The sequence below is a fragment of the Rhopalosiphum padi genome, chromosome 2, assembly GCF_020882245.1.
Source record: "Rhopalosiphum padi isolate XX-2018 chromosome 2, ASM2088224v1, whole genome shotgun sequence".
Lineage (NCBI taxonomy): Eukaryota > Metazoa > Arthropoda > Insecta > Hemiptera > Aphididae > Rhopalosiphum > Rhopalosiphum padi.
In genome coordinates this window covers 55,959,690-55,984,122 of record NC_083598.1, presented here as the reverse complement: position 1 = coordinate 55,984,122, position 24,433 = coordinate 55,959,690, and the positions used below count along the sequence as shown (strand labels likewise).

The 24,433-nt window shown below is 36.1% G+C and overlaps 1 protein-coding gene across 1 annotated transcript in view; it reads left to right on the top strand.

Annotated features, from left to right (window-relative positions):
• The window catches only part of LOC132919815 (uncharacterized), a 48,388-nt gene extending 43,407 nt beyond the window's left edge, over positions 1-4,981 (top strand). The window contains exon 4 of the mRNA XM_060981688.1: positions 664-4,981. Coding sequence (XP_060837671.1) covers positions 664-1,321 — 658 coding nt within the window. The 3' untranslated portion in view covers positions 1,322-4,981. The remainder of the gene's footprint in view (positions 1-663) is intronic.
• Positions 4,982-24,433: the final 19,452 nt, after the last annotated feature.

Below are 24,433 nucleotides of genomic sequence, written 5' to 3'. Positions count from 1 at the left end.
TTGCGACTCGAAATCATACACCGGGCGGTATCAAGTATATCAAAATGTTGTTATAAAAAATGTGTACACATTACTCCGCGTGAAAGTCGATCTTGTCACGCTGCACAATACGCGCAGATTGCGGTTTGTCTGATGTGACAGTAATACACTGTAATATACCTAACCGCGGTAATGATTTAAAAGGTTGAATGAACATATTATTATTATAATGTATAAAAATTATGTCCACGTCACTTTTGAGTGTCAGATATAATCGCAAATTGTTTATTATGCGTCTGTATAGTTTATAATAATGCATGGATTGTAAAGTTTGATCGTAAATTCGTTGGAAAAGGACAGAGCGAACAACTATCACTTATGTTTTTAACCATACTATTATAATATACCTTGTTGCGTTCTCCTACGACGGTTTCTTCAAATCTCACATAATATTTGAATCGCGTTCCTCAGTAGTCGATAAGGTTTTCTGTTCTCCAAATCATGTTATAGTTTTAGGTGACATTTAGACACACCGCGATGTGCGGTTGCACTTAACATAATATTATGTTATATTTATATTGTAAAATATGATCGGTAAGTCAATAGTATTCGCTTCCCGAGAGTTGTAATCGCTATTTATATTATGATAATCTTATAACGTGTCGTCGATTTCTGTCCCGGCAGGTCGCTGGATTCCGTCACATCGGTGGTCACGGAGGATGACGGGGACGACGACGAGACCAACGACGGAATCGCCTCGCAGACGAGCAACGCGACGATGACGCCGCCGACTACGACGACGACCACCACGACCACGACCACGGCCAAGCCGAAGTCGGTGTACAGGAACAGCCGGTACAGGGGCAGGGCAGACGAGGATTACAAAAAGTACGCGGTGCTCGCCACCAGCGTGGTGTCGCTCAAGGACGCCGAGGAGTACCGGAACAGCAAGCCGAATCAGCACCACCGCCGCCGGAACACCGTGGACGTGGAGTGCCGATTGCGCGTGCCCGGCGACGGTGCCGGCAACGGCCACTGGAAAGCCGACCGGCCGGCCGACCGCTACTACGCCGTCCGCAAATCGGTGGCCTACAAGTACCGCAACGACCTTCCGCCGCCCGGTGACGCGTTCGCCGCCGTGTCTTCCGCGTCGTCGGTGGCCGACGACGACGACGATGACGCCGACAACTACGGCGGCGGTGTCGACCGCGGTGCGGGCGGCGCCCCGAACGCCCAAGACGCCGGCGAAGACGCAGGATCTGCAGGCACCAGACCCACCGCCGCCGCGTCCTTCTCCATCGTTGTGGCCGCTGCCGCCGCAGTCGCCGCCGCCCGACGTTGAGAGACACGTGCGAAGTTTTCGCCCACTCGTCAGCCGCCGCCTCCGCCACCCCCCGCCTCCGCCTCCATCGCCCGCCCCCTCGCCCCATCCACCCGCCATCGTGTATCACTTATATATATATTATGATATTATTTATGACGAACGACACGATGACATTGTAATACTATTATGAATTACGTGTTTTTGCGGAGCTAACGAGAGCAAACGGTTTGCTGACCGTTTTTACTGATACGACGTAATAATGTTGTCGTGCGTTTTGTTTCAAAGACAATCCAAAAAGAGATAGTGTTATGACGTGTATTAACTGAGGTGTCAGAAATCCGTTCAAAAAGACGGTCGGTGATGGGAGCAAATAACGTTTTAGTAAAAAGTTTAGCGACATAAAATCATCGCCAAAACTATAATTTTTTTTTTTGTTTTGTAATCCGTTTGCTCTCAGTACCTCCGCGAAAACGCGATTATTATACGACGTAGTGATGCGCACAGTGTGTTATATTTTTATTTACTCGACACCGATTAACCGCCTATTCCCCCCTCCCTCCTAAACATTTTGAACCGATGACACGATTAATGTCAAGTTCTGTTTAACAGTATTTTTACCTGACCTATGACTAGGTATTCAAAATATATTATCGCCATATCGTTAACTGTTAAAGCATAATGTTATCTACGACTTATGTTGTCCTCCTGACCTGGGACGCTCAAAATTGTTTTTTGCGATTGCGTGAGTGCTTCAGATCACATCCATTTCGACTAATCGTCTGTGAGTATAATAGAGATCCTTTGCCAAGGCTTTCTCTGCGGTCCGGTTAGTCGTTTCGCGTTTGAGAGAAGAGAGTGTGCCCGGGCGAACTGCCTCCCTTTCCACAGCTTCGCGGATACTTTTGTCCTGTTCTGTATTGTACTTCTTTTTCCCTCCTACTATGACTTCTATAACGATTGATCATCTGCATAAACGTAATTATAAATTACAACAACATCAAATATTTGATTTTAAATAGTTCCATAGAAATATTGTATTCGTTTCGTTTTCATCGCATCTGCTTTAAAAACTCAAACGGGTTAATCAAACCGATTATTCTTTGGAAAAACACCGAAAAAAATTTCTTTTTAACTAAAACTTTATTTTAATCTTTTAAATAACACGAATACATTATATAATAATATAGTATGGTGGATAACATATAAACGATAATTTTAAAATGAGCTAAAACTAAAGACATTTAAAAAAAGATTTTTATGAAAAACTACGATATTGTAATTGTTGGGTTATTTAATATCTAAACTCGCTGTATAATGGTTCAGGCACAGCTTTGGCGGATGACATCCAAAACGATTTTTATTAACTACAAAAATATTACCTCGTTGAAGGATTTTTAAATATATTGTTTGAAAAAAAAAACGATCATACACAGCTTATTTAAAATAAAAACGTGTCTTATTGAAATATTGGAAACGCAACTATACAGTTAAAAACGCGTAAATCGAATTCCGCCGTGTAGATGGTTTTGATGTGATTTTGTTTCGATACTTTTTAAAAGCAATTTATTTACAAGTAGTTCCAATGTCAGCATCAATTTAACCATAGTCACAATACTTGTTTAGAAAACCTGATTTAATTGCACTTGTTGTAGGCTGAGACTTGTAAAATAGAATCGCAGTTCATCGGAAACACGGGTTTACATGCACGTAGCGCATTCATCTTTCTAATGAGACACTGGGACCTTACCAAAATCAATCTGATTGTCCAATGAAAAAATACAATAAAAACGAAAACGATCGTCGAAAATCGCCTATTGACAAGTACATGTTTAGTTAAATCGTTGAGGTTTTTAATGTGAAACGTTTCCGTTTTTGTCTAAATTACTGTTTTCATTTCACTTTTCTGTATCCAATATATTTAAAAAATATAATAATATTTTTTACACGTAATTCATACTACGAAATTAAAACCACCGAATTCATACATAATATTAAAATTGTATTGGAGTAAATCATTTGACAGTCGGAAAATATCTATTTCAAATTAAACTTTTTTAATGATGTTCTTTAATTCTCGAAAAACGTATAAACTACTCATATTTTTTTGTTTTTACTGTTGATTGGAAACTATAGACACTTTGCAACTGCACCATTTGACTTAAAATCGTTTATTCGACACGTTTATCCACAGATAATTTGTTTGTATTTGTGGTTTTTTAACAAAATTCTAAACGCATAGCAAGTCGATTTACTGACGTCCGTGCGTTTAATTTTATTGTCGACACAGTGTGCATAATGTTATCATAAATTTATAATCGTTTAAGTTATAATACAACTATTGTACGTGTGTGTACAAAATATCGAGACACGATCAAAACTGTCAACTGCAGATGTAGTTGTAAAATGGTTATGACATTTGTATTCCCCTCCACGGGGAGAATTCAAATAGTTTTTGTATCATAAATATAAAATTGTGTATATTTAATATAATATAACTTTGTATTATTTGCACATACGCCCTTCTTGGAGGGCGTACCCAAATACACTATATTTCACTAACCGGATGTTCTTACATTGTGTTTAAATGAATAGTGATATACATTTTTTTTTTTTATTAAATCACGTTTTACGGGTATGATAAAAAATTGTAGTCACCATAATTTTAGTTTAACCAAATATATCATAAAACATATTACTATCTACGTATCTACCCATACACAGTCTGTGCCAATATATTATAAAAAAAACTCTTATTATTAATTTGTGTGAGTACCTCCTATGAAATTCTGCAGATGTATTAATGTCTTACGGTTGTTTATGTCTTTTCTCCCCACAACTTTGTGTTATTGTAATTATTTTTATTATTATTATTATTATTATTTATTGTAAATATGTAATTTTTAACACTACCATCACTATTATACACGTTTCTAGTCTAAAATAATGTAGCGAAAAATAAAAATAAATATTTAAAAATAGTTTAGTAGACATTAAGCCTTAAGTTCATGTTGTGTTAATATTAAAATAATATACTATTACAGTGTGACACTACTGCTATAATAATTATATTACTGTACGTAGTGTTTGTTTGTTGAATTATATTTATTATTGATTTTTGATTTATCTAAATCATTGGCTTAAAAACCAACGAGATATTATACATGTTTATGATTAATTTGTTTATTGTTATTATTTACTTATTACGTACATCCTATAAAATATTTATTATACTAATACCTATGATACGCGCATTTCTAATTATATAGAAACTACTAGGCTAGACACACCAAAGAATAAATATACATTTTTATTGTACTGTACAATATTGTACCGCGCTCTATTGTAGAATATTATTTATGTATACTAGTATAATATAATATCTGGCATAAAAGCTTATTATATAATACAAACCGATTTTGTTGTTTAAAAATACCTAATTTAAGTTAGTAGCATTAAGTTTCACAGTATATATATTAGACATTTATAAATACATTATACACTTAAATAATATAGTTTTACTAGTGACTCAAAAACACAATAATATAGTTTTATCTAAGTAATATATATATATTATATTATTCTACTACTTTATTATTATAATAACATTATTATTCTCGATATTTAAAGATGTGTGTTTTATAAATTAATGAGATTAAAAGAAAAAAAACATAACATAAATTATTATATTCTTCTGTAAAACAATAATAATATTACTGTTATTGTTTGGAATGTTTGGATCTAGTAATCATATTATAAACGTGTTAATCATTTTACTTTATTTCTTTCGCATAATATAAAAGTTGCGATTCAAATATTTGTTTAACTTTTTTTTATTATTTAAACGGCTCGGTACTTATAACGAGTACCTCATAATGCAGTGTTATTTTTTATTCAAATTCTGAAAACAATTTACTAACTATAATATGTATAGACATAGTTAATAGTTAATACAATTGTATGTTCACCACTTAAAGTGTTTAGTCGATGATGTTCAAAGTGAACATAATCAACACTATGACTTCCTTATGATTGACTTTTGGTTTTAGTTGACTTTATCTAACTTAAAAAACGTATTTAGGATTTTATTAGCTATAAGAAGTTTATAATAATATCTCTAATTTCAACCAATATTTAAGTTGTTTAACTGTAATATAGTTTGTTTACAATTTTAAATTAACTAAATTTGATTGGCCGAGCTAAAATGTTCATCATATTTCATGTCGTGGACAAAAGTTTTTCATTTTATGATTATGTAATATATTATATAATATTATGTAGTATATTAATTATTAGTATATAATACATTTTAAACAAATAAAGTACCTATACCTGTCCTACTTATCATTTGACATTTTTAGATCTTATAAATGTTTTTTTTTCAATCAGTGTAAGGTCATCAATATAAAATATGAATACCTATACATAATATCATTTTAACTACAATGATTGCTATTGTATAGACTATAGATAAATAGTTTTGCATCCGTTCAATCAATTACAATTTTGTTAATTCTTACTAAATTTTGTAAATTGTATTTTAATATTTATTTTCAAAAAACGTTTCCCTAATAACTTTTATTATTCATTTATCGTATTTTTCAGCTTAGTATCTTCAACAACGGATTTTATTATTTATTTAACTCTTTTTAACAAACCTAAATCAGCAATTCTTTGAAATTATTTTAATTTATTTGTTAAAAGTAACCAAATAATATTGTACAATATAATACGTTGCTTAAAAAATGTTATTGTTATTGTATAATATTTTAATATTTATGGACCGAAGTCATAAATATTTTTTTAAAGATTTTGTTTATTTATATGAGTTTACAATCGTTAAATTCTTATTCTGAAAGAAGTGAACATTCTATGTTCGATTTTATAAAAAGCATTGGCAAATAAAATTACTTGAAAAGTATTATTGTTATAGATATTCAATTTTTATGAAAATAAATTGAAAATCGCTTATAAATGTGTATCTTACGGGTTGTGATAAATTGTATGTATTATATTTTGTTCACAAAATTCACAATTATTTTCTATTTTATATCAGAAAAAATTATATATTATATATAGAAAAACTGTCTAAGACATGAACCTGTAGTAATAGTATGGTGTTTTGTATACATATATTATATATTATAGATATGTGTGTATCTGCAGGCCGTACAATATTACAATGATATACAATATAGGTACTCGGGTGATATATATATATATATATATATATATATAGATATATCTGCAATAATCCATTCGTACAATAAACGTGCTCACTGCAGCCGTAAAATAAAATAATATATTGGTCTGACATATTTTTTCTTAAGAACTTTAATACAACATAAGATGTGTAGGTTTGTGATGTGCATAACCACCGTTGCTAAATTCTTATATATAAGCCGTAAACAATAATATTATAGTATTGCGTCGTGGTATCAACCATGAGTAATATAGATCATCGCAAGTGTACTGCATAGTGCATACCTAAATACCTAATATTATATAGTAGTAAGTATGACATTACAAACGGAAGTAAATTATGATTTTTATTAAAAATAAATATTTCTTTATGTAAATAATGCACGTATATATCGTGTATGGCTATATATGATGCGTGCACATTTGCCATCTACGACGAATGTGACAATATATATATATATTATACTTTTTATTTTGAATTTGTACGAAACATGACTTTTGCGGACATGTAAATTCAGCCACAGCATAATTCTAACTTTTGAAATATCTATTTATATGCAAAATATATTTTTTCCTTAAACTGTCTGGTATATATATATAGTTTTTACACTTATTGAATTGCTTACATGCGCGCAAGTAATTTGCATAAAATTGTGTACTTTAGTTATTTACGATATTAATTTATTCATCGTTATTTTATAGCTTTTATTTTATTTTTTTTTAATACGTTGCTCGTTTTATTTTCCAAGCACATACACACAGCTAATACCAAATTTGTTCCGTGATGAGTTCAAATCGAATTATTCAAATCTGCTTTAAAACTGCAGAGGATTACATAATCAATATTAATGATGTCACTGTTTCGTTGTCGGGAGTTGAATGCTGCAGAAATGTTTGGTTAACAAAAATGAGGATTTTGCTGAATAATGAATTAATAGCCATTTGTTTCGTTATATTCTTTTATCGACAAGAATACGAATACTAATGCTGAGTAATGCCGGTAATCTCACATAGCTATAAGTCGTAAATACTATATGTCTTTATCTTAATTTATAGATGTGAAAAGATTTCTTTTAAAACTGAAAATTAAATAATACAACTATAATACGTTATTATAATTTATAAACTTTCAAAATAATTAATGGTCATTAATCTATTTATCTATAAAGTACAACACATAATATACACCTATTATACATACACACATTTGCTGTATTATATTATGTATTAAAGGTTAATTGAAGAGAACAAAGAGTATATTTCTTTATAAATATTATTATTAATTAAAATGCTAAAATAATTTTATGAATTATATTATATTGCTATAGTTTATATTATAATGATCTTGGTGAGCGAAAATTGCATTTAAACAGCTATAATAATTTAATTTTGTGATGGCTATACTAATACACAGTTTTTTTAGAGCCTTAATAAATGATCAATTTAAATACTTAAATTATTTTAATAATACGTTACTACTATTTACTAATAGTGATAGTTAAAAAAAATATATCAAAATATAATAAACTATTTTAAGTACTAAAACGTCCAACTTTAAACTTCTTAATAGTAGATTATTAATAAATTAAATTATAAACAATTTACGTATTGCTTATTCATTTTATTATTTATATATTTTAAATGTATAATAAATCAATGCTTTAGAAAATATATATCTGGGCGAAATGCAGTTAAATAATTGAATGTAATTAATGGATTCGTTTTCTGGTTTAGTATTTAAAAATTTAATATATATATATATATATATATATATATATATATACAGGGCGTGTAACAGATAAAACTGACTTTTGGAATTTTCATTTTTTTTTAGCCTAGCGCAAATGTGAAATTTAATTCTTTTAATGTTTATTTTATAGTACTCAAAATAAAAAAATTAAATTTGATTTAAATTTTTTAGGATAAATTTAAAATAGCCAATTTGTGAATGATTATAATTTTGATGGTAAAAAGATTTATTTAAGTTAAGTAGTTTATTTTATCGAATTATTTTAAATATCAATATTTTTTGATTAAATTAATTTGGAACGTAATAACTTTTTTAAAAATATGATTTTTGAGAATTTGCTGACATGAGCATATTTTTTAAATTATTTACTCATCATATTATAATATTAACAATTTTTGTCGAACGTTTAAGTAGCATAATGTTTTTTTTTTGGGGGGCAAGTTTATATGTATATATTATATACTACAAAATATGTAAATTGTAATTGATATAATAAATAATAATTACTACTATACTGTAATTATATTATGGATCCAGACAATTCTACAAGATAATATTGAGGTTAAGTTTGAACTGTATTCAACCACGATTTTTTCATAAATATTTTCAGATGATTCCATTAGTTAATACAACTGTGTTCTAAGAAAGTTACATTTCTTATAATATAAAAGAAACGAATATGCATAGTTAATAATTAATTCTGATAATATATTATTAAGCAGTGGCACCGAATTAAAATTAAATTGGGAGTGGGGCAAACATTTTTCTTGTTACCCATCACCTTTTGCACCACAAATAACTACATAGGTAATTTTTTAAAACAAATGGTACGCTGCATATGTTATTTGTAGGCCAGTTGTTTATCCCTATTCCTTACGGTCTGGTAAATATAATTATACGTTTATAAGTTATATCTTACACAAATAGTTTTTTTGAGTACATACGGACCCCGACCCACCAAATGAAAGAGGTGGTCGTCTCTCTTGGGTTATAGTTTTGGTACACGTACGTAGATTAGTTCCTACACCGTAAAAAAAATAAAAAATACGAAAGTAAGTTAAATGTTCATGCGAGTTGGAAGACAGATACGTATGTAAAAAAAAAAAAATTACTATTTTATTTTAATATATTTTAATGTAATATTTCAATAGTAGTGATTGAAATCTTACAATATAATACAATATGCATTATAAATTGCATCATACGACACGACGTATACGCAAATTGTACTGTGCGTGTGTGCGGCCTGTGCCCCTAAGAAATGTCCGACCGAGCCCCACCGTATGCATATAATATATATATGATTGCACAGGTATATTGACATACCGTATGTCTCGCACCGTTTATTTATATTCCACGCAAAACATATGACGATGTGATGGACCGGACATAGCATGTTCGCGGGTACGAGTGAAGAACCTCGCGATGTACTTCGATAATTCGCGTACGCGGAACAGATCGGTAACCAGAAAAACCAAATATAATAATATATTCTATCGCGGTGGCTATCGCTATCGCGGCGTGACGGGCCCGTAGCCCTATACGGCGGCTATTGGTACGCTCGCGAGTCACAACACCGACCCGATAGTGGTGACTGCAGCGATAACGAAGACGTATTGATGGCGAAGACGGTACGGCGTGAGTTGATTGGAATAAATAGCGGTCATTATTGAGTTACGAGGACTCGACAATTAATCGTTACGTAACGATGCGACCGACTGCTTGAAAAACACGGAACCGTCATAGATAACGCGGTACAGTCATAGCGAGACTGTACCACACCGCATAGGACAAATGGTAGAAAAGTTGGCGGGCAGCGATGGAACAGCCGGGCAACTATAATAAAACATTGAAACGTACTAAAGCGCTTGACGTCGAGTAAGTTGCCACGAAGTGGTGGCACACTCAAACGCACGTCATAATAACCAGTACGACGTTTGCGCAATCGGGTACGCATAAAAATAATACGTCGACCGATAAAGCAGCAGCCGACGCAGATCGCAAACGGTATTTTTGCGATTGAACGAAAAATAATGTCGATGTCGGGAACGTCTCAACGAGATATTGTAAAAATAAAATAAAAACAAATACGCGTCAAATGGGATTACCCGAAAACACGACAAATGGTCGTCACGTGTGTTTGAATATGCGGTGACGACGTATAGTTGCGCAACGACACTGCACGAGATACATATAAATTATATCATTATCATATATATTATGACTGCAGCCGTGATGACCATATGTATAAAGTATATATAATATATCAAAACACTAAGAACAAATCACTGACATCGTGTTATAGACTAAAAGGCAACAATAATATGCATCGACAGCGCTCGGAATTCTGTATAAACATAACAATCTGGCACTTGTCTCACCGACCAGTAATTCAATTGCGATTGACGCTGATCACCTGGACACTGATTTGTGAAAAATCTCCGAGACCGTAGAAACACGTCGATATCATCACAATATATATTATAGTACTATGAGTTGTAAGGACAGCGTCGTTACCCAGACTTTCACAGTTAACCACCTGCAAATCACACAGTCAAAGGTTGACCGAATAACGAGCGTATAGTTGACTTGTACCGACACGAGTAGTATAATAATATTACAGAATATTAACCGAGTGTCAAAGTCATCTTATTCGACAGACTTCAACTACGGATATTCGGCATCATGTACGACATTTCGAGAACCCGAAGTTAGTAGTTCTTAAAAATACGCATTTTTAGTTTTTTAGGTGAAAAACGTCAAAAAATACACAGGGGCCGTGGGCGGCCGTAGAATAAAATAAAAATTTTGATTCTTTAATGTTCTTTTGCGCGGAAACCGTTTTGGCGACCCCACTGACGATGCGTGTAAAGTTTCAGAGTCGAAAAATAAATCCTTCACCCCGAAAACTTGCAAACGAGTTTTTTTCAAAAAAACGGTTTTTTACCGTACTTAGGCGGTTTAAATTTGGATTTTCTGAAATTTTTTGATATGGGCGGAAGGTCCGAAGGTCCCTCGTAACGGCTACCACGTTTTTAGAGTCATCGCGTGTACGCGTCAGTCTTAAAAATACGCATTTTTAGTTTTTTAGGTAAAAAACGTCAAAAAATACACAGGGGCCGTGGGCGGCCATAGAATAAAATAAAAATTTTGATTTTTTAATGTTTTTTTGCGCGGAAACCGTTTTGGCGACCCCACTGACGATGCGTGTAAAGTTTCAGAGTCGAAAAATAAATCCTTCACCCCGAAAACTTGCAAACGAGTTTTTTTCAAAAAAACGGTTTTTACCGTACTTAGGCGGTTTAAATTTGGATTTTCTGAAATTTTTTGATATGGGCGGAAGGTCCGAAGGTCCCTCGTAACGGCTACCACGTTTTTAGAGTCATCGCGTGTACGCGTCAGTCTTAAAAATACGCATTTTTAGTTTTTTAGGTAAAAAACGTCAAAAAATACACAGGGGCCGTGGGCGGCCATAGAATAAAATAAAAATTTTGATTTTTTAATGTTTTTTTGCGCGGAAACCGTTTTGGCGACCCCACTGACGATGCGTGTAAAGTTTCAGAGTCGAAAAATAAATCCTTCACCCCGAAAACTTGCAAACGAGTTTTTTTCAAAAAAACGGTTTTTTACCGTACTTAGGCGGTTTAAATTTGGATTTTCTGAAATTTTTTGATATGGGCGGAAGGTCCGAAGGTCCCTCGTAACGGCTACCACGTTTTTAGAGTCATCGCGTGTACGCGTCAGTCTTAAAAATACACAGGGGCCGTGGGCGGCCGTAGAATAAAATAAAAATTTTGATTTTTTAATGTTTTTTTGCGCGGAAACCGTTTGGGCGACCCCACTGACGATGCGTGTAAAGTTTCAGAGTCGAAAAATAAATCCTTCACCCCGAAAACTTGCAAACGAGTTTTTTTCAAAAAAACGGTTTTTACCGTACTTAGGCGGTTTAAATTTGGATTTTCTGAAATTTTTTGATATGGGCGGAAGGTCCGAAGGTCCCTCGTAACGGCTACCACGTTTTTAGAGTCATCGCGTGTACGCGTCCGTCTTAAAAATACGCATTTTTAGTTTTTTAGGTGAAAAACGTCAAAAAATACACAGGGGCCGTGGGCGGCCGTAGAATAAAATAAAAATTTTGATTTTTTAATGTTTTTTTGCGCGGAAACCATTTTGGCGACCCCACTGACGATGCGTGTAAAGTTTCAGAGTCGAAAAATAAATCCTTCACCCCGAAAACTTGCAAACGAGTTTTTTTTCAAAAAAACGGTTTTTACCGTACTTAGGCGGTTTAAATTTGGATTTTCTGAAATTTTTTGATATGGGCGGAAGGTCCGAAGGTCCCTCGTAACGGCTACCACGTTTTTAGAGTCATCGCGTGTACGCGTCAGTCTTAAAAATACGCATTTTTAGTTTTTTAGGTAAAAAAACGTCAAAAAATACACAGGGGCCGTGGGCGGCCGTAGAATAAAATAAAAATTTTGATTTTTTAATGTTTTATTGCGCGGAAACCGTTTGGGCGACCCCACTGACGATGCGTGTAAAGTTTCAGAGTCGAAAAATAAATCCTTCACCCCGAAAACTTGCAAACGAGTTTTTTTCAAAAAAACGGTTTTTACCGTACTTAGGCGGTTTAAATTTGGATTTTCTGAAATTTTTTGATATGGGCGGAAGGTCCGAAGGTCCCTCGTAACGGCTACCACGTTTTTAGAGTCATCGCGTGTACGCGTCCGTCTTAAAAATACGCATTTTTAGTTTTTTAGGTGAAAAACGTCAAAAAATACACAGGGGCCGTGGGCGGCCGTAGAATAAAATAAAAATTTTGATTTTTTAAAGTTTTTTTGCGCGGAAACCGTTTTGGCGACCCCACTGACGATGCGTGTAAAGTTTCAGAGTCGAAAATTAAATCCTTCACCCCGAAAACTTGCAAACGAGTTTTTTTCAAAAAAACGGTTTTTACCGTACTTAGGCGGTTTAAATTTGGATTTTCTGAAATTTTTTGATATGGGCGGAAGGTCCGAAGGTCCCTCGTAACGACTACCACGTTTTTAGAGTCATCGCGTGTACGCGTTCGTCTTAAAAATACGCATTTTTAGTTTTTTAGGTGAAAAACGTCAAAAAATACACAGGGGCCGTGGGCGGCCGTAGAATAAAATAAAAATTTTGATTTTTTAATGTTTTTTTGCGCGGAAACCGTTTGGGCGACCCCACTGACGATGCGTGTAAAGTGTCAGAGTCGAAAAATAAATCCTTCACCCCGAAAACTTGCAAACGAGTTTTTTTCAAAAAAACGGTTTTTACCGTACTTAGGCGGTTTAAATATGGATTTTCTGAAATTTTTTGATATGGGCGGAAGGTCCGAAGGTCCCTCGTAACGGCTACCACGTTTTTGGAGTCATCGCGTGTACGCGTCCGTCTTAAAAATACGCATTTTTAGTTTTTTAGGTGAAAAAACGTCAAAAAATACACAGGGGCCGTGGGCGGCCGTAGAATAAAATAAAAATTTTGATTTTTTAATGTTTTTTTGCGCGGAAACCGTTTTGGCGACCCCACTGACGATGCGTGTAAAGTTTCAGAGTCGAAAAATAAATCCTTCACCCCGAAAACTTGCAAACGAGTTTTTTTCAAAAAAAAGGTTTTTACCGTACTTAGGCGGTTTAAATTTGGATTTTCTGAAATTTTTTGATATGGGCGGAAGGTCCGAAGGTCCCTCGTAACGGCTACCACGTTTTTAGAGTCATCGCGTGTACGCGTCCGTCTTAAAAATACGCATTTTTAGTTTTTTAGGTGAAAAACGTCAAAAAATACACAGGGGCCGTGGGCGGCCGTAGAATAAAATAAAAATTTTGATTTTTTAATGTTTTTTTGCGCGGAAACCGTTTGGGCGACCCCACTGACGATGCGAGTAAAGTTTCAGAGTCGAAAAATAAATCCTTCACCCCGAAAACTTGCAAACGAGTTTTTTTCAAAAAAACGGTTTTTACCGTACTTAGGCGGTTTAAATTTGGATTTTCTGAAATTTTTTGATATGGGCGGAAGGTCCAAAGGTCCCTCGTAACGGCTACCACGTTTTTAGAGTCATCGCGTGTACGCGTCCGTCTTAAAAATACGCATTTTTAGTTTTTTAGGTGAAAAACGTCAAAAAATACACAGGGGCCGTGGGCGGCCGTAGAATAAAATAAAAATTTTGATTTTTTAATGTTTTTTTTGCGCGGAAACCATTTTGGCGACCCCACTGACGATGCGTGTAAAGTTTCAGAGTCGAAAAATAAATCCTTCACCCCGAAAACTTGCAAACGAGTTTTTTTCAAAAAAAACGGTTTTTTACCGTACTTAGGCGGTTTAAATTTGGATTTTCTGAAATTTTTTGATATGGGCGGAAGGTCCGAAGGTCCCTCGTAACGGCTACCACGTTTTTAGAGTCATCGCGTGTACGCGTCAGTCTTAAAAATACGCATTTTTAGTTTTTTAGGTAAAAAACGTCAAAAAATACACAGGGGCCGTGGGCGGCCGTAGAATAAAATAAAAATTTTGATTTTTTAATGTTTTATTGCGCGGAAACCGTTTGGGCGACCCCACTGACGATGCGTGTAAAGTTTCAGAGTCGAAAAATAAATCCTTCACCCCGAAAACTTGCAAACGAGTTTTTTTCAAAAAAACGGTTTTTACCGTACTTAGGCGGTTTAAATTTGGATTTTCTGAAATTTTTTGATATGGGCGGAAGGTCCAAAGGTCCCTCGTAACGGCTACCACGTTTTTAGAGTCATCGCGTGTACGCGTCCGTCTTAAAAATACGCATTTTTAGTTTTTTAGGTGAAAAACGTCAAAAAATACACAGGGGCCGTGGGCGGCCGTAGAATAAAATAAAAATTTTGATTTTTTAAAGTTTTTTTGCGCGGAAACCGTTTTGGCGACCCCACTGACGATGCGTGTAAAGTTTCAGAGTCGAAAAATAAATCCTTCACCCCGAAAACTTGCAAACGAGTTTTTTTCAAAAAAACGGTATTTACCGTACTTAGGCGGTTTAAATTTGGATTTTCTGAAATTTTTTGATATGGGCGGAAGGTCCGAAGGTCCCTCGTAACGGCTACCACGTTTTTAGAGTCATCGCGTGTACGCGTCCGTCTTAAAAATACGCATTTTTAGTTTTTTAGGTGAAAAAGGTCAAAAAATACACAGGGGCCGTGGGCGGCCGTAGAATAAAATAAAAATTTTGATTTTTTAAAGTTTTTTTGCGCGGAAACCGTTTTGGCGACCCCACTGACGATGCGTGTAAAGTTTCAGAGTCGAAAAATAAATCCTTCACCCCGAAAACTTGCAAACGAGTTTTTTTCAAAAAAACGGTTTTTACCGTACTTAGGCGGTTTAAATTTGGATTTTCTGAAATTTTTTGATATGGGCGGAAGGTCCGAAGGTCCCTCGTAACGGCTACCACGTTTTTAGAGTCATCGCGTGTACGCGTCAGTCTTAAAAATACGCATTTTTAGTTTTTTAGGTAAAAAACGTCAAAAAATACACAGGGGCCGTGGGCGGCCGTAGAATAAAATAAAAATTTTGATTTTTTAATGTTTTTTTGCGCGGAAACCGTTTGGGCGACCCCACTGACGATGCGTGTAAAGTTTCAGAGTCGAAAAATAAATCCTTCACCCCGAAAACTTGCAAACGAGTTTTTTTCAAAAAAACGGTTTTTACCGTACTTAGGCGGTTTAAATTTGGATTTTCTGAAATTTTTTGATATTGGCGGAAGGTCCGAAGGTCCCTCGTAACGGCTACCCACGTTTTTAGAGTCATCGCGTGTACGCGTCCGTCTTAAAAATACGCATTTTTAGTTTTTTAGGTGAAAAACGTCAAAAAATACACAGGGGCCGTGGGCGGCCGTAGAATAAAATAAAAATTTTGATTTTTTAATGTTTTTTTGCGCGGAAACCGTTTTGGCGACCCCACTGACGATGCGTGTAAAGTTTCAGAGTCGAAAAATAAATCCTTCACCCCGAAAACTTGCAAACGAGTTTTTTTCAAAAAAACGGTTTTTTACCGTACTTAGGCGGTTTAAATTTGGATTTTCTGAAATTTTTTGATATGGGCGGAAGGTCCGAAGGTCCCTCGTAACGGCTACCACGTTTTTAGAGTCATCGCGTGTACGCGTCCGTCTTAAAAATACGCATTTTTAGTTTTTTAGGTGAAAAACGTCAAAAAATACACAGGGGCCGTGGGCGGCCGTAGAATAAAATAAAAATTTTGATTTTTTAAAGTTTTTTTGCGCGGAAACCGTTTTGGCGACCCCACTGACGATGCGTGTAAAGTTTCAGAGTCGAAAATTAAATCCTTCACCCCGAAAACTTGCAAACGAGTTTTTTTCAAAAAAACGGTTTTTACCGTACTTAGGCGGTTTAAATTTGGATTTTCTGAAATTTTTTGATATGGGCGGAAGTTCCGAAGGTCCCTCGTAACGACTACCACGTTTTTAGAGTCATCGCGTGTACGCGTTCGTCTTAAAAATACGCATTTTTAGTTTTTTAGGTGAAAAACGTCAAAAAATACACAGGGGCCGTGGGCGGCCGTAGAATAAAATAAAAATTTTGATTTTTTAATGTTTTTTTGCGCGGAAACCGTTTGGGCGACCCCACTGACGATGCGTGTAAAGTTTCAGAGTCGAAAAATAAATCCTTCACCCCGAAAACTTGCAAACGAGTTTTTTTCAAAAAAACGGTTTTTACCGTACTTAGGCGGTTTAAATTTGGATTTTCTGAAATTTTTTGATATGGGCGGAAGGTCCGAAGGTCCCTCGTAACGACTACCACGTTTTTAGAGTCATCGCGTGTACGCGTCCGTCTTAAAAATACGCATTTTTAGTTTTTTAGGTGTAAAACGTCAAAAAATACACAGGGGCCGTGGGCGGCCGTAGAATAAAATAAAAATTTTGATTTTTTAAAGTTTTTTTGCGCGGAAACCGTTTGGGCGACCCCACTGACGATGCGTGTAAAGTGTCAGAGTCGAAAAATAAATCCTTCACCCCGAAAACTTGCAAACGAGTTTTTTTCAAAAAAACGGTTTTTACCGTACTTAGGCGGTTTAAATATGGATTTTCTGAAATTTTTTGATATGGGCGGAAGGTCCGAAGGTCCCTCGTAACGGCTACCACGTTTTTGGAGTCATCGCGTGTACGCGTCCGTCTTAAAAATACGCATTTTTAGTTTTTTAGGTGAAAAACGTCAAAAAATACACAGGGGCCGTGGGCGGCCGTAGAATAAAATAAAAATTTTGATTTTTTAATGTTTTTTTGCGCGGAAACCGTTTTGGCGACCCCACTGACGATGCGTGTAAAGTTTCAGAGTCGAAAAATAAATCCTTCACCCCGAAAACTTGCAAACGAGTTTTTTTCAAAAAAAAGGTTTTTACCGTACTTAGGCGGTTTAAATTTGGATTTTCTGAAATTTTTTGATATGGGCGGAAGGTCCGAAGGTCCCTCGTAACGGCTACCACGTTTTTAGAGTCATCGCGTGTACGCGTCCGTCTTAAAAATACGCATTTTTAGTTTTTTAGGTGAAAAACGTCAAAAAATACACAGGGGCCGTGGGCGGCCGTAGAATAAAATAAAAATTTTGATTTTTTAATGTTTTTTTGCGCGGAAACCGTTTGGGCGACCCCACTGACGATGCGAGTAAAGTTTCAGAGTCGAAAAATAAATCCTTCACCCCGAAAACTTGCAAACGAGTTTTTTTCAAAAAAACGGTTTTTACCGTACTTAGGCGGTTTAAATTTGGATTTTCTGAAATTTTTTGATATGGGCGGAAGGTCCAAAGGTCCCTCGTAACGGCTACCACGTTTTTAGAGTCATCGCGTGTACGCGTCCGTCTTAAAAATACGCATTTTTAGTTTTTTAGGTGAAAAACGTCAAAAAATACACAGGGGCCGTGGGCGGCCGTAGAATAAAATAAAAATTTTGATTTTTTAAAGTTTTTTTGCGCGGAAACCGTTTTGGCGACCCCACTGACGATGCGTGTAAAGTTTCAGAGTCGAAAAATAAATCCTTCACCCCGAAAACTTGCAAACGAGTTTTTTTCAAAAAAACGGTATTTACCGTACTTAGGCGGTTTAAATTTGGATTTTCTGAAATTTTTTGATATGGGCGGAAGGTCCGAAGGTCCCTCGTAACGGCTACCACGTTTTTAGAGTCATCGCGTGTACGCGTCCGTCTTAAAAATACGCATTTTTAGTTTTTTAGGTGAAAAAGGTCAAAAAATACACAGGGGCCGTGGGCGGCCGTAGAATAAAATAAAAATTTTGATTTTTTAAAGTTTTTTTGCGCGGAAACCGTTTTGGCGACCCCACTGACGATGCGTGTAAAGTTTCAGAGTCGAAAAATAAATCCTTCACCCCGAAAACTTGCAAACGAGTTTTTTTCAAAAAAACGGTTTTTACCGTACTTAGGCGGTTTAAATTTGGATTTTCTGAAATTTTTTGATATGGGCGGAAGGTCCGAAGGTCCCTCGTAACGGCTACCACGTTTTTAGAGTCATCGCGTGTACGCGTCAGTCTTAAAAATACGCATTTTTAGTTTTTTTAGGTAAAAAACGTCAAAAAATACACAGGGGCCGTGGGCGGCCGTAGAATAAAATAAAAATTTTGATTTTTTAATGTTTTTTTGCGCGGAAACCGTTTGGGCGACCCCACTGACGATGCGTGTAAAGTTTCAGAGTCGAAAAATAAATCCTTCACCCCGAAAACTTGCAAACGAGTTTTTTTTCAAAAAAACGGTTTTTACCGTACTTAGGCGGTTTAAATTTGGATTTTCTGAAATTTTTTGATATTGGCGGAAGGTCCGAAGGTCCCTCGTAACGGCTACCACGTTTTTAGAGTCATCGCGTGTACGCGTCCGTCTTAAAAATACGCATTTTTAGTTTTTTAGGTGAAAAACGTCAAAAAATACACAGGGGCCGTGGGCGGCCGTAGAATAAAATAAAAATTTTGATTTTTTAATGTTTTTTTGCGCGGAAACCGTTTTGGCGACCCCACTGACGATGCGTGTAAAGTTTCAGAGTCGAAAAATAAATCCTTCACCCCGAAAACTTGCAAACGAGTTTTTTTCAAAAAAACGGTTTTTACCGTACTTAGGCGGTTTAAATTTGGATTTTCTGAAATTTTTTGATATGGGCGGAAGGTCCGAAGGTCCCTCGTAACGGCTACCACGTTTTTAGAGTCATCGCGTGTACGCGTCCGTCTTAAAAATACGCATTTTTAGTTTTTTAGGTGAAAAACGTCAAAAAATACACAGGGGCCGTGGGCGGCCGTAGAATAAAATAAAAATTTTGATTTTTTAAAGTTTTTTTGCGCGGAAACCGTTTTGGCGACCCCACTGACGATGCGTGTAAAGTTTCAGAGTCGAAAATTAAATCCTTCACCCCGAAAACTTGCAAACGAGTTTTTTTCAAAAAAACGGTTTTTACCGTACTTAGGCGGTTTAAATTTGGATTTTCTGAAATTTTTTGATATGGGCGGAAGTTCCGAAGGTCCCTCGTAACGACTACCACGTTTTTAGAGTCATCGCGTGTACGCGTTCGTCTTAAAAATACGCATTTTTAGTTTTTTAGGTGAAAAACGTCAAAAAATACACAGGGGCCGTGGGCGGCCGTAGAATAAAATAAAAATTTTAATTTTTTAATGTTTTTTTGCGCGGAAACCGTTTGGGCGACCCCACTGACGATGCGTGTAAAGTTTCAGAGTCGAAAAATAAATCCCTTCACCCCGAAAACTTGCAAACGAGTTTTTTTCAAAAAAACGGTTTTTACCGTACTTAGGCGGTTTAAATTTGGATTTTCTGAAATTTTTTGATATGGGCGGAAGGTCCGAAGGTCCCTCGTAACGACTACCACGTTTTTAGAGTCATCGCGTGTACGCGTCCGTCTTAAAAATACGCATTTTTAGTTTTTTAGGTGTAAAACGTCAAAAAATACACAGGGGCCGTGGGCGCCGTAGAATAAAATAAAAATTTTGATTTTTTAAAGTTTTTTTGCGCGGAAACCGTTTTGGCGACCCCACTGACGATGCGTGTAAAGTTTCAGAGTCGAAAAATAAATCCTTCACCCCGAAAACTTGCAAACGAGTTTTTTTCAAAAAAAAGGTTTTTACCGTACTTAGGCGGTTTAAATTTGGATTTTCTGAAATTTTTTGATATGGGCGGAAGGTCCGAAGGTCCCTCGTAACGGGTTCCACGTTTTTAGAGTCATCGCGTGTACGCGTCCGTCTTAAAAATACGCATTTTTAGTTTTTTAGGTGAAAAAACGTCAAAAAATACACAGGGGCCGTGGGCGGCCGTAGAATAAAATAAAAATTTTGATTTTTTAATGTTTTTTTGCGCGGAAACCGTTTGGGCGACCCCACTGACGATGCGAGTAAAGTTTCAGAGTCGAAAAATAAATCCTTCACCCCGAAAACTTGCAAACGAGTTTTTTTCAAAAAAACGGTTTTTACCGTACTTAGGCGGTTTAAATTTGGATTTTCTGAAATTTTTTGATATGGGCGGAAGGTCCAAAGGTCCCTCGTAACGGCTACCACGTTTTTAGAGTCATCGCGTGTACGCGTCCGTCTTAAAAATACGCATTTTTTAGTTTTTTAGGTGAAAAACGTCAAAAAATACACAGGGGCCGTGGGCGGCCGTAGAATAAAATAAAAATTTTGATTTTTTAAAGTTTTTTTGCGCGGAAACCGTTTTGGCGACCCCACTGACGATGCGTGTAAAGTTTCAGAGTCGAAAAATAAATCCTTCACCCCGAAAACTTGCAAACGAGTTTTTTTCAAAAAAAACGGTATTTACCGTACTTAGGCGGTTTAAATTTGGATTTTCTGAAATTTTTTGATATGGGCGGAAGGTCCGAAGGTCCCTCGTAACGGCTACCACGTTTTAGAGTCATCGCGTGTACGCGTCCGTCTTAAAAATACGCATTTTTAGTTTTTTAGGTGAAAAAGGTCAAAAAATACACAGGGGCCGTGGGCGGCCGTAGAATAAAATAAAAATTTTGATTTTTTAAAGTTTTTTTGCGCGGAAACCGTTTTGGCGACCCCACTGACGATGCGTGTAAAGTTTCAGAGTCGAAAAATAAATCCTTCACCCCGAAAACTTGCAAACGAGTTTTTTTTCAAAAAAACGGTTTTTTACCGTACTTAGGCGGTTTAAATTTGGATTTTCTGAAATTTTTTGATATGGGCGGAAGGTCCGAAGGTCCCTCGTAACGGCTACCACGTTTTTAGAGTCATCGCGTGTACGCGTCAGTCTTAAAAATACGCATTTTTAGTTTTTTAGGTAAAAAACGTCAAAAAATACACAGGGGCCGTGGGCGGCCGTAGAATAAAATAAAAATTTTGATTTTTTAATGTTTTTTTGCGCGGAAACCGTTTGGGCGACCCCACTGACGATGCGTGTAAAGTTTCAGAGTCGAAAAATAAATCCTTCACCCCGAAAACTTGCAAACGAGTTTTTTTCAAAAAAACGGTTTTTACCGTACTTAGGCGGTTTAAATTTGGATTTTCTGAAATTTTTTGATATTGGCGGAAGGTCCGAAGGTCCCTCGTAACGGCTACCACGTTTTTAGAGTCATCGCGTGTACGCGTCCGTCTTAAAAATACGCATTTTTAGTTTTTTAGGTGAAAAACGTCAAAAAATACACAGGGGCCGTGGGCGGCCGTAGAATAAAATAAAAATTTTGATTTTTTAATGTTTTTTTGCGCGGAAACCGTTTTGGCGACCCCACTGACGATGCGTGTAAAGTTTCAGAGTCGAAAAATAAATCCTTCACCCCGAAAACTTGCAAACGAGTTTTTTTCAAAAAAACGGTTTTTACCGTACTTAGGCGGTTTAAATTTGGATTTTCTGAAATTTTTTGATATGGGCGGAAGGTCCGAAGGTCCCTCGTAACGGCTACCACGTTTTTAGAGTCATCGCGTGTACGCGTCCGTCTTAAAAATACGCATTTTTAGTTTTTTAGGTGAAAAACGTCAAAAAATACACAGGGGCCGTGGGCGGCCGTAGAATAAAATAAAAATTTTGATTTTTTAAAGTTTTTTTGCGCGGAAACCGTTTTGGCGACCCCACTGACGATGCGTGTAAAGTTTCAGAGTCGAAAATTAAATCCTTCACCCCGAAAACTTGCAAACGAGTTTTTTTCAAAAAAACGGTTTTTACCGTACTTAGGCGGTTTAAATTTGGATTTTCTGAAATTTTTTGATATGGGCGGAAGTTCCGAAGGTCCCTCGTAACGACTACCACGTTTTTAGAGTCATCGCGTGTACGCGTTCGTCTTAAAAATACGCATTTTTAGTTTTTTAGGTGAAAAACGTCAAAAAATACACAGGGGCCGTGGGCGGCCGTAGAATAAAATAAAAATTTTGATTTTTTAATGTTTTTTTGCGCGGAAACCGTTTGGGCGACCCCACTGACGATGCGTGTAAAGTTTCAGAGTCGAAAAATAAATCCTTCACCCCGAAAACTTGCAAACGAGTTTTTTTCAAAAAAACGGTTTTTACCGTACTTAGGCGGTTTAAATTTGGATTTTCTGAAATTTTTTGATATGGGCGGAAGGTCCGAAGGTCCCTCGTAACGACTACCACGTTTTTAGAGTCATCGCGTGTACGCGTCCGTCTTAAAAATACGCATTTTTAGTTTTTTAGGTGTAAAACGTCAAAAAATACACAGGGGCCGTGGGCGGCCGTAGAATAAAATAAAAATTTTGATTTTTTAAAGTTTTTTTGCGCGGAAACCGTTTTGGCGACCCCACTGACGATGCGTGTAAAGTTTCAGAGTCGAAAAATAAATTCTTCACCCCGAAAACTTGCAAACGAGTTTTTTTCAAAAAAACGGTTTTTACCGTACTTAGGTGGTTTAAATTTTGATTTTCTGAAATTTTTTGATATGGGCGGAAGGTCCGAAGGTCCCTCGTAACGACTACCACGTTTTTAGAGTCATCGCGTGTACGCGTTTGTCTTAAAAATACGCATTTTTAGTTTTTTAGGTGAAAAACGTCAAAAAATACACAGGGGCCGTGGGCGGCCGTAGAATAAAATAAAAATTTTGATTTTTTAATGTTTTTTTGCGCGGAAACCGTTTTGGCGACCCCACTGACGATGCGTGTAAAGTTTCAGAGTCGAAAAATAAATTCTTCACCCCGAAAACTTGCAAACGAGTTTTTTTCAAAAAAACGGTTTTTACCGTACTTAGGCGGTTTAAATTTGGATTTTCTGAAATTTTTTGATATGGGCGGAAGGTCCGAAGGTCCCTCGTAACGGCTACCACGTTTTTAGAGTCATCGCGTGTACGCGTCCGTCTTAAAAATACGCATTTTTAGTTTTTTAGGTGAAAAACGTCAAAAAATACACAGGGGCCGTGGGCAGCCGTAGAATAAAATAAAAATTTTGATTTTTTAATGTTTTTTTGCGCGGAAACCGTTTGGGCGACCCCACTGACGATGCGTGTAAAGTTTCAGAGTCGAAAAATAAATCCTTCACCCCGAAAACTTGCAAACGAGTTTTTTTCAAAAAAACGGTTTTTACCGTACTTAGGCGGTTTAAATTTGGATTTTCTGAAATTTTTTAATATGGGCGGAAGGTCCGAAGGTCCCTCGTAACGGCTACCACGTTTTTAGAGTCATCGCGTGTACGCGTCCGTCTTAAAAATACGCATTTTTAGTTTTTTAAGTGAAAAACGTCAAAAAATACACAGGGGCCGTGGGCGGCCGTAGAATAAAATAAAAATTTTGATTTTTTAAAGTTTTTTTGCGCGGAAACCGTTTTGGCGACCCCACTGACGATGCGTGTAAAGTTTCAGAGTCGAAAAATAAATCCTTCACCCCGAAAACTTGCAAACGAGTTTTTTTCAAAAAAACGGTTTTTACCGTACTTAGGCGGTTTAAATTTGGATTTTCTGAAATTTTTTGATATGGGCGGAAGGTCCGAAGGTCCCTCGTAACGACTACCACGTTTTTAGAGTCATCGCGTGTACGCGTTCGTCTTAAAAATACGCATTTTTAGTTTTTTAGGTGAAAAACGTCAAAAAATACACAAGGGCCGTGGGCGGCCGTAGAATAAAATAAAAATTTTGATTTTTTAATGTTTTTTTGCGCGGAAACCGTTTGGGCGACCCCACTGACGATGCGTGTAAAGTTTCAGAGTCGAAAAATAAATTCTTCACCCCG